A 12,046-nucleotide genomic window follows, 5' to 3' on the forward strand; every position below is an offset into this window, starting at 1 on the left:
ATGGATTTTGGGGGGACCCCATGCCATTTTTTTTTAAATATTTTGGCGTGGGGTCCCGTCCGAATCCATACTAGACCCAAGGGCCTGGTATGGACCGGGGGGGGGGGGGGGGCACGGCGTTTTTCCTTTTTTTTTTTTAGCCGGCAATTCTTTTTTTTACGTTCAGCGGGAAGCCCGCTGACAACTGATAGCTCATCGGTTGTTAAAGACGCAGTGGCAAAACGCAAATCGCGGTAAACGCTCAAAAGCAACATGCATAGATGTGAATCGAGCCTTAAGACCGGATTGGCTGGGAGGAGAAGCGACTAGATTGACTGGGAGGAAAAGCCGGGGAAGCTGCCGATGCCGCCCGCAACCTGGATGGGGTAGGTGTGGGGCTGGCTGGCGGGTTGGGGGGGTTTGTTTGCCACCCCCCAAATAATGGCGCACCAGCCATCACTGATCTACACCCAGTATTTGCCATACCATGTGCCACGTCCTCATCGCCCTATAAACTCTTCTTTAAGTTTGCCGTTCCTGGACTGGCCTACTGATATGGGTGACAGGCATACTTTAAGACTGCTACACTCTTGAATGGCAGATGGGAAAGTTATTGCATTTCTGAGCTCCATCCTCATGTGTCTTTTTTGGCAGGCAGAGTCGGCATGCTGGAGGTCCACAGATGTTTATTGCTTTATGAATGTAATTGGCCATCGCCTGCCAGGAGGTAATTTTCAAGTCACCGCCATCACTCCTCTGCTTCGGCACACAGATCTCAAGGAAGATTTAAATAGGGAAAATGAGTGTAGTGCTGTTTTATCTAAACTTCCAGGATGTATGGCTTCATTTATACAAGGATTACAAGACCGAACGTGCTGGAGACAGGTAAGAGGAGGGCGAAGAACATTGTATGTGTATTGATTGGCCTAGCCCAGTTCCTTCCAGACTCAAAGGGTTAAAAGTTAGATAAAAGATTGTCCCCCCCCCCCCCCCCCCCATCACTATCCTAACCCTCCTTTTGCTCCCTACTTAATCTTCCCCACTCTTTACCTCCAGCCCATACCATACCTCCACAGACAGCATGGTCACCTACTGACTTGGCACCATCTACAGGCAGCTTAACTCTTCAATAAGACACAGAAGTTGCATCCAATGCAATTTTACTTCAGCTAATTGCAGTACAGAGGATGTTTTCCAGTCTTTCGAAGTGTAAGAAAATAATGACTTTCCTGAGCTCTGTCTCTGCGATTAACTAACACTGACTAAGGCCCCTTTCACACTGGAGTGGTGCGCTAGCAGGACGGTGAAAAAAGTCCTGCTAGCCACATCTTTGGAGCGGTGAAGGAGTGGTGTATTCACCACTCCTAAACCGCTCCTATCCATTGAAATCAATGGGGCAGTGCGGCTAGACCACAGGGAAAGTGCCGCTTTGCGGTGCTTTGCGGGCAGTTTTAACCCTTTTTCAGCCGCTAGCAGGGGCTAAAACTGCCCGCTAAAACGACGATAAAGCGCCGCTAAAAATACCGGCGCTTTACTGCCAACGCCCGCACCGCCCCACTGTGAAAAGGGCCTAAGGGAACGTGGAAGAAACAGGGAGGGCCAAGCTAGGACCCTAAAGTGGTTCTAAAGCCTAAACATGTTTTTTACCTTGAATTCCTTGCATTAACCACTTCCGGACCGCCCACCGTCATTATACGTCGGCACTTTGAAGAGGTTTATTGATGTTATGGCAGCAGCTAGCTACCATAACCCCGATATCCTCTTGGTCGGCCGACGGTCCAGTTTCCAATAATAGTGGCCTCTGCGGCGGATTCGCAGCAAGATCACTTTTATCGCGGCGCGAGAGGGGCCTTCCTACCGCACTCTGGTGCCCTCCACCACTCACCGGAGCTGTCGGCAGCAGCGGAGGCGATCGGATCCTTTCCCCTCTGTGATATGGAGACGAGTGAGGGGAAGATGGCCCCCATTCCTCTCCATAGTATTGCAGGGTGGAAGTGACGTCAAAACATCACTTCCGCCCATAGCTCTTAAAGGGACCATTTTTTTTTAATGACCACATTTATTTATTTTATTGCATTTTAGTGTAAGTATGAGATTTGAGGTCTTTTTGACTCCAGATATTATATTTAAGAGGTCCTGTCATGCTGATGTTTACATTCCTTGTAATAGGAAGAAAAGTGACACGTTTAAAAAAAAAGAAAAAAAGAACAGTGTAAAAATAAAAAATAAAATGTCAAATAAATAAGAAAAGAAATGTATAATGTTTGGGAGTTTTAAGTAATTTGTTGTTTACAAGTTAAAAAAATAGTTTTTAACTTGTAAACAACAAATCTCAAAAAGAGGCTTAGGCCCCTTTCACACTGACGATCCGTTCAGGCCCGCCTGTCAGTTTTTCAGGCGGACCTGAACGGGTGCTCCATAGAGCTCTATGGAGCGTCGGATGTCAGCGTTGACATGTCCGCTGACATCCGACCCGCTCCGATCCGAAAAAGTGTGACGGAGGAAAAAGCTATTTTTCCATCCGTCTGCGGATCGGATCGGGTGACGACGGGCACTGCGGTCCGTCATCATCCGATCTCCCATAGGGGAGAGCGGCGCTGTGACAGGTCCGTCCCTGCGCAGTGTGCAGAGACGGAGCTGTCATCTCCCTGCTCAGCGGGGATCGGCGGAGTGATCCCCGCTGAGCAAACGGACATCCACGGGGCGGATAAGAACTGATCCGCCCCGTGTGAAAGGACCCTTAGTTCTTAAATGTTTAGGTGTCAGCAGCATGACCCCCTCACCCCCTCTTTTACTTACCTGAGACCTCATTCCATACAGCTCTGTGCACATCTGCGGCTCTTCTCTCCACTCACTCTCACTGGCTTTGCTGGGGCACTGGGAGCCATTGGCTTCCGCTGCTGTCAATCGAAGCCAGTGACAATGGAACGGGAGGCTGAGTCCCTCCGTCTGTGTCAAATGACTCAGCAGCGGGGCTTGGGAGCGAGCATGCATGAGTGCCCTCAACAGGAGCAAGGGCGGGGGACCTGAGAAGAAGAGATTTGGAGCTGCTCTGTGCAATTCCATTGCACAGAGAAGGCAAAAAAATGTTGTTGACCTTTACAATCTCTTTAAAGCAGAACTTTAGGCAAAACCTTTTTTTTTTTTTTTTACGTGGAATAGGGAGTAAGGGAGGGTTATAACCCATATAAGCCATCAAGTTTTTTTCTGCTATCTGTGTCACATTTCAGAGATTTCCCTTCACTCCCTATCCCATAGCCAAAGCAGGAATTAGTAGGATATCCCTGCAAACTAAGGGAATCCCTTGGGATCCCCCCAGGTCACCAGAACTAGTGTCCCCATTGCATACCTCCCAACTTTTTGAGATGGGAATGAGGCACACCTATTAGCAAAAGTGTGTAGGCATAGGACACCCCCCCTGGCACGCCCACTTAAAGGAGAATTCTACCACTACTATTCCTTTATATTGGCTTTTGAAATTTACAAATGCAGCAATTTAGAAATTGAGTGACTTTTTGAAGGATAAAAAGTGCATTTTATATACAACTATATAGATCAGACCAAAATGAGGGACGAATGAGGAGGAAAGAGGGACAGAGGGACATTGCTCCAAATCAGGGACAGTCCCTCCAAATCAGGGACAGTTGGGAGCTATGCCTTTGGAAGATTTTCGCTCTATTAATTTTCTGGCGACAACCCACAATCTGGAAATTGCTTTTACTTTTCTTTTCAAGGATGATAAACAGTACAAACAGAGAGAGTGGATCTCCCTAATGGTGGCACAGACAGCAATAAAAACCTAACAGTTGTTCTAACCCATTTTCCACTCTATCCAAAACTAAAACAAAGTTAGTCTTTAGTCTTAGGACTCCCTGGCCGAACCGAGACTTAGCCCTACTTCACATTGATGCGGGATTGAAATCATGTGCGTTCAGTGTCAGTCCGACGAATTCAGAGACATCTGTACGGTTTCCCGCACAGATGTCTATTGAAAAATCGCACCTGAAATTGCCAAAAGTATTACAGAAATTACTTTTGGGAATTGGCACCGCAAAGTTTTGCAAACAGGTAATTTTTCTCCTTCGTTGATATTCGCTGATGAGGCTGCACTGATGGGCACTGATGGGCTGCACTGATGGGCACAGATAAGGCAACACTGATAGGCACAGATAAGATGACACTGATGGGCACAGATAAGTTGACACTGATGGGCACAGATAAGGCGACACTGATAGGCACAGATAAGATGACACTGATGGGCACTGAAAGGATGGCACTGATAAGATGGCACTGGGTGGCACTGGTGGGTGGCACTGATGGGTGGCACTGATAGATGTCAGTGATGGGCACTGATAGTTGGCACTTATAGGTGGCACTGATGGGCACTTGTAGGTGGCACTGATGGGCACTGGTAGGTGGCACTGGTAGGTGATATTAATAGGCAGCACTGGTGATGACACACTGTGGGCACTGATAGGTGGCACTGTGGGCACTGATGGGTGGCACTGTGGGAACTGGTAGGTGGCGCTGGTGGCCACTGGTAGGTGAGGCTAGTGGGCACAGAAGCCTCTCCACGATCAGGACCGTTGTCCCTCTCGCAGCCGCCGGGGATCGGCTTTTTAGCCGATTGCTGGCACTGTTTAGGTCACATGATCAGCTGTCATTGGCTGACAGCTGATCACGTGGTAAGGGTTCGGGATCGACCCCTTACTCAGATCTGTAATCAGGCGAGCATAGACTCGCTGATCACAGAGCGTGCTGTGTGCGCCCTGCAGGGGGCACGCAGGCTGCTCAAGCACGGGAGGACGTCCATGGACGCCCTCCCAGCAAACTAAGTCAAATTAAGCTATAGTGCGGACGGCAAGTAGTTAAAAACTAAAATACTGTTTCACTTTGGTTAATCCTTATGCATCAAGTACTGCTGATCCCCTGTAGCTCCAGTGTCAGCTGAACATCATTGCTCTGGACCGGCTTCCTGATAGTGACAATGGCGCCCTATGTGTGTCAGCACAGGTGCCTATAATCTCCACCATGTGATGGGAGACAACTCACAAGACAGCTGGGATACTGTTGTCATCCCATCCCAGGAAGTGCCTGAACAAGGACCTTCATGGTGGGATCAACAGGTAATATTTTTATGAAAGCTGCTGATTTGAAAAAAAAAAAGAATAAAAACTTCTTAAATGTCAAAACATGTTAATGCTTATACTGAAAGTTATTTTTTTTTATTTACTAAAAAAATATCTACTAATGTGCCTACAAAATAACTTGTCTAGCAGTTGACTGTGTGAACAAGCGCTTTATTTTCCCCTGAAGATTTAGTCCCCATTAGACATGTGCAATTCGTTTCGTTCCAATTTTTATTTTTTTAAGGAATTTTGACAAATTCTAAAACTCATTTACATTTTTTCAGAATATTCAGAAATTCAAAAATCTGGAAATTCCAAAATTCCTAAAGTCAAAATTTCGAAAATTCGAAAGTTTCAGAAATTCGAAAATTGGAAAATTCTAAATTTCAGAAGTCCAAAAGTTTCGGAAATTCAGAAATTCAAAAATAAGAATGAAAATCTAAAAATACAAAAGAACAAAAATTCACGAGAATGAAAATCCAACAATCTGAAATAATAACTAACTAATAATAACTTAATTGTTACTAAACTATTAAATTATAGGTATTGAAATTTTCTTTCAAATTTGTCTGTTAGTGAATGTAATGAATACGAATTTATCCGAAGTTACGAATTATCCGAAATAACGAATGCTATATCTAAACAAATAAAACTTAAGGAATTAATTTATTATTATTATTATTATTGTTTATTATTCATTTGTTCTGTTCCATTTGTTTAGATGCGGCATTCGATATTTCCGATAATTCTTAACTTCGGATAAATTCATATGCGTTACGTTCACTAACAGTCAAAAGAACAAAAATTCGAAAGAACAAAAATCTCAAAATCTGAAATAATAACTAACTAATAATAACTTAATTGTTACTAAACTATTAAATTCTAGGTATTGGAGTTTCCTTTCAAATTTAGCTGTTAGTGAATGTAATGAATACGAATTTATCCGAAGTTACGAATTATCCAAAATAATGAATGTTATATCTAAACGAATAGAACGTAAGGAATTACTTTTTTTATTATTGTTATTATTATTGTTTATTATTCATTTGTTCCGCTCCATTCGATATTTTGGATAATTCATAACTTTGGATAAATTTGTATTTTTTACGTTCACTAACAGTCAAATTGGAAAGGAAATTCCAATACCTTTTATTTAATAGTTATTATTAATTAGTTGTTATTTAGAATTTTCTGATTTTCAAATTTTCTGATTTTCGAATTTCCGAATTTAAAATGTACAAATTTACGAAAAAAAACCAATAAAATGAAAATAAACACATTTTTCATCAGGACACATGTCTAGTCCAATTCACGTCTCACGTCGTGTGAATGCATTTTCCCGCTCGCGATTGTTTTAGTGCCACGTATTTCTGCGTGCCACACATTGGTCAGCCCAAAAGAAGCTCATGCACCTTTTTTGAGCAACAGCCTTCACTTGATTTTGTCACATGCATTTTTGAAGCACGGCAAAATCGTATCATTAGGGTACCATTAGGAGTGAATAGCGCTCAAACGCGCATCACGCAATTTGGAAATGTGGGCAGAATCCCTAGGTGTGAATGGGCTGCCCTATGCGCAGTTTGTCGCACAAAAGAAGCTTGTGCACCTTTTTTGGGCAACGAGCTTCACTGGCCCACTGCCAAAGCGATTGCTTTGTGTTTTTGACACCTGACAATAGAGGCAAAATCGCACTGCAATTCGAAATGCCATTAGGACGGAGTGGCACCCAAATGTGCATTGCATGTTTTACCGCAATTTCAGCACAGTTTGGATTCGCGAGCAGAATCGGCGTGATTCAAAATCGCTAGCTAGGAATGAAGCCAAACGGGCTGCCCTATGCGCACTTTTTGTCATGCAAAAAAGCTCATGCTCCTTTTTGAACAGCGAGATTTGGTCACATACGTTTTGCCGCAATCAACAATAGCGGTAAAATCACACAGTGTTTGGGGTGCCATTAGGAATTAATGGCCCCCAAAACGTGCGTTGCGCATTTTTTCGCAATTTCAGCGTGGTTCCAAATCACTAGCTGTGAACGGGAGCTTATTGTGGTGTACTCTGCAAAAAAAAATGATGTGCAGGGCGTTTCGACACACTGTGACGCATCACAGCGCGCTACAGCGCATATCATTAGATAAAGGTCTAAAAAAAATGGGGAAAAAAGCAATGTGGTATAACAATGTGTGGCAGCACACGGAGCACTTGTGAAAACAGCATAGGTCATACATCTATAATATAATAATAATATAATTCCACCTGTATATATTATAATTGAATATACATTATAATGATGGCCATATATGCATGTATCAATAATAGACATATGCAGAACGAAAAAATTCATATTGTGTCATTTTGATTCGTTATATACATAAATTCATTTAGTTAAATTTTGTTGAATCCGTTTCATTTGTTTTCGGAATTCATTTAGTTTATTCGTATTCAAATCTATTACGGAATTCAAACTCAAATCGATTCAAATAGTTTTCGACTCAATTTCGAATAGTTTTAAAATTTGAATAGTTTTCAAATTCGAAAAGTTTTCAAATACGAAACGTTTTCAAATTCGAATCGTATTCAAATTTGAATCGTTTTCAAATTTGAATCGTTTTCAAATACGAAACGTTTTCAAATTTGAATCGTTTTCAAATTTGAATCGTTTTCAAATTCGAATCGTTTTCAAATTTGAATCGTTTTCAAATTTGAATCGTTTTCAAATACGAGACGTTTTCAAATTTGAATCGTTTTTAAATTTGAATCGTTTTCAGATTCAAATAGTTTTCAAATTCGAATAGTTTTCAAATTCGAATAGTTTTCAAATTCAAATCGTTTTCAAATACGAAACGTTTTCAAATTCAAATTGTTTTCAAATTCGAATCGTTCAAAGAGAATAAAATAGAATAGTATATAAAGAAATAGAATAGAAGAAAATAGACTAGAATAGAAAATAATATGACAGAAAATAAAAGAATATAATATAATAGTGTAAAACAGAACAAAATAGGATCGAAAATAAAATAACAAAATCGAATGGAATAGAATATAATAATAAAAAAAAAAAAGAAAGAAAATAATTAAATAGAAAGATTATAACCATCGTCTGAAATTCGAAATAGAATATAAATGAATAGAATTTAAAAAAGCAATAAAATAGAATAGAAATAATATAACCATTTTCCAAAATTCAAATAGAATCAATTCTAATTTGAACAGAATTGAAAGTAACACAATGGACTAGAGCCTTCCTATTATTATAATCTATTCTTTTTAGAATAGATTTTTTGTTTTTTAGTTGAGTGTTTTTGGAGCGGCACCATTCATTTGAATGGGCCTCCCTCCATCCCAAAAGAAGCTCATATACCAAATCTTGGCACAGAGCCAGGAGCGTTTGCGATTTTTTTTGCCACAATTGTAGCACAATTTGTCGCTTAACAATCGTGGCAAAATCTCCCAGCATTTGGAGTACCATTAAGAAATAATGGCATTGCAAATGTGTTCTGCGTTTTTCTGCATTTCTGGAAGGGTGGGCACCGCGATTCCTCCTGTGATCGGATTCACCAAGGTGTAAATAGAGCCTTATAAAGCATTGCCCAAACTGTTGCCGCTATATAAATCCCGTGTAATAATAATAATAAAACCAATTTGTGTATGGCTATACTCAGAATGCTAAGGCTGCAGCCACACTCGCGCATTTTTTTAAACACATGAAAAAAGTGCGCATTTACCAAACGCTAAAAACCTCACATTGCGTTTGTGGTGCCGTTCGTTGTTATTGACACCCCCAAACACGGCAAACAGACTTGCATCATTTGGCACACGAACATGCGCAAACAAAAAGTGGCAAAGTGTGCAGCAAAATAAAAAGCCTGCAAACTAAATGCAGCATAAACGCTACATGAGCTACTTTGCCACGTGTAGGGCGGCCCACTGAAATTAATGGGTTGCCCTATACGTGTCACGTAAAAACACACATAAAAAGAAACGTGGAAAAATGTGCGCATTTAAGTGTGAATGGGACCCTAAATACAACAATCATCAATTATTATAACGACTGGTCATTTTAGCTAGGAGAGCCGAAAGTAACACTTGGCAAAAAACAAAACAAAAAAGATTGTATCAGTATCAGTTTGCAGGAGGCAGGTTACTTATGTTGTACTGTATATACCTATTGTATTATATTATGTTATATTATATTCCTGTATTTTATATATACTTATATTATATTCCTGTATTATATATTTATATTATATACTTATATTATATTCCTGTATTATATACTTATATTATAAACTTTCATTATATTCCTGTATTTTATATTTATATTATATATGTATATTACATACTTATATTATATTCCTGTATTATACACTTATATTATATCCCTGTATTATAGACTTATTATTATAAACTTTCATTATATTCCTGTATTATATATTTATATTATATATGTATATTACATATTTATATTATATATGTATATTACATATTTATATTATATACGTATATTATATACTTATATTCCTGTATTATATACTTATATTATTCCTGTATTATATACTTTTATTATATTATATACTTTATATTATATTCCTGTATTACTTATATTATATTCCTTTATTATATATTTATATTATATTCCTGTATTGTATACTTATATTATAAACTTTCATTATATTCCTGTATTATATACTTATATTATATACTTATTTTATATTCCTGTATTATATACGTTTATTATATTATATAATTGTATTATATTCCTGTATTATATACTTTTATTATATTATATACTTTTATTATATTATATACTTGTATTATATTCCTGTATTATATACTTATAGTATATACTTATTGTATATTCCTGTATTATATATGTTTATTATATTATATAATTGTATTATATTCCTGTATTATATACTTTTATTATATTATATACTTGTATTATATACCTGTATTATATACTTGTATTATAAACGTATACTTATATTGTATCCCTGTTTTATATATTTATATTATATTACAGTATATACTGTAATATAATATAAATATATAAAACAGGGATACAATATAATGGGTTATTCCCTTTACACCTCTGCTTTGCTCCTTGCAGAATACTACATATAAGAGAACAGTCAATGTATCTTATTTACTTACCACCCCGGAGAATGAGATCCCAGCGCTGAGCTGTGCCCCTGCTCCTTTATACCCCCTGGTACCCTTGACCGGGGGCCTGTGCTATCCTCACACACACCTCCCATACTCGGAAAGGTCTATAAATACTACAAAGGCTGCGTACACACTTTCCGTTCCCTGGCCGGGATAACGTTCAGTACGAGCGATAAAACTGTTTGAACGTAAATACTCTCTGTACAGGCCGAGCCGCACACTAACTGGCAGGATGGGGCTCATTTCACTAAAGTGCAGCCCACCCCCCACATCCACCAATTGCAGACCTCCTGTGGAATTTTAAGAAACAATACAAGATTTTCCCTAAATTCTATAAGGAGTTCTGTGATTGGTGGTCGGGGGGTGGGGGATGCGCTGTAATTGTTGTGCCTCTGGAAGTACATGGACTACAATGTGCATATTTACGAAAGGCAAATCCACTTCGCACTGCAAGTGCACTTGGAAGTGCAGTTGCTCTAAATCTAAGGGCTAGAGCTGAAATGAGGGGAAGCTCTGCTGATTTTATCATCCAATTGTATGCAAGCTAAAATGCTGTTTTTTTATTTTCCTTGCATGTCCCCCTTGGATCTACAGTGACTGCACTTCCAAGTGCACTTGCAGTGCAAAGTGGATTTGCCTTTAGTAAATAACCCCCATTGTGTGCGTTCTTGTCCTCAGAGGGAAAGGGGTGTGAAGCAGGAAAAAAGTGTCAGCTCCTACGATACTATGCTTTCCTTGCTCTGCTCCTGCATGGACTGGATGCTGCTCTGCACTAAGTGGTTACAGGGAAGGTTTTTGCGAGGTGTTCGATTTAGGTTAGTATGGACAGTTAATTGTAGGGTTAAAGAAGAGTTAGTGTTGGGGTTACAGTGGTAGAGTTATAGGGGTTAATGTGAGTGTTATGAGGGAAAAGAGTAGAATGAGGACTACAGGGAGATTTCATGTTAAAACTTCTAGGAAGGTTAATGTTAGGGCTACATGGAAGGATCATGTGAGGGCTAAAAAGAAGGTTTGTGTTACTGCTGCTGTTGGGCTTGGGGTTGCAGGCAGATTGAATGTTAGTGTTACGGGATGTTAGTGTTAATGCTACAAGGAGGAATAGTGTGAGGATTACAGGCAGGGTTAATGTGGGGATTACAGGGAGGGATAGAGTTAAGTTTACAAGCAGGGTTAGCACTACTGGGAAAATTAGTGTTAAGGTCACAGGAAAGGGTATTTATAAAGGTTAGCGTTGGGGTTACAGGGAGGTTTAGTGTTGGCAGAACAGGGAGGGTTAGTGTTGGGGTTACAGGAAGAATAATGGCCTGTACACACGGTTGGACTTTCCGACGGAAAATGTGCGATCGGTCTGCGGGCAGGGGGCTTATTGGAATCTGGGAACCCCCTTTAATAAAGTGGCCCCCAGATCTGGGTGCCCCACCCTATGTGAATGAGTATGGGGTACATTGTACCCCTACCCATTCACCTGAGGAAAAAATTGTCAATAAAAAATACACAACACAGGTTTTTAAAGTAGTTTATTATGCAGCTCCAGAGGTCTTTTTCCGACTTCGGGGGTCTTCTCGCTGGGCTCCTCCTCTATCTTCTGCTTTTTTGCCACTCTTTTGCTAGCGGAGGAGCCCGGTTTTCTCCTTTGTCGTTGTCGCCGTCCGGGGGTCTTCTTCCGACATCGGGATCTTCTTCCGACTTCGGGGGTCTTCTTCCAACTTCTCTGTGATTTCCGGCCTCTTCTCCCGCTCTCCGGTTCGTCTGCCGGGCTCCTCCGCTATCTTCTT

General features: G+C 40.1%; 1 protein-coding gene across 2 annotated transcripts in view; it reads right to left on the reverse strand.

Moving 5' to 3' along the window:
• The window catches only part of LOC143975574 (kyphoscoliosis peptidase-like), a 114,227-nt gene extending 103,863 nt beyond the window's left edge, over positions 1-10,364 (reverse strand). For both annotated transcript variants that reach the window (XM_077478037.1, XM_077478036.1), the window contains exon 1: positions 10,260-10,364. In XM_077478037.1, the coding sequence (XP_077334163.1) occupies positions 10,260-10,363 (104 nt within the window). In that variant the 5' untranslated portion in view covers position 10,364. The remainder of the gene's footprint in view (positions 1-10,259) is intronic.
• Positions 10,365-12,046: the final 1,682 nt, after the last annotated feature.

This window comes from Lithobates pipiens, unplaced genomic scaffold (assembly GCF_037356315.1).
Source record: "Lithobates pipiens isolate NorthernLeopardFrog02 unplaced genomic scaffold, aLitPip1_a1.2 Scaffold_13, whole genome shotgun sequence".
NCBI classification, from domain to species: Eukaryota; Metazoa; Chordata; class Amphibia; order Anura; family Ranidae; genus Lithobates; species Lithobates pipiens.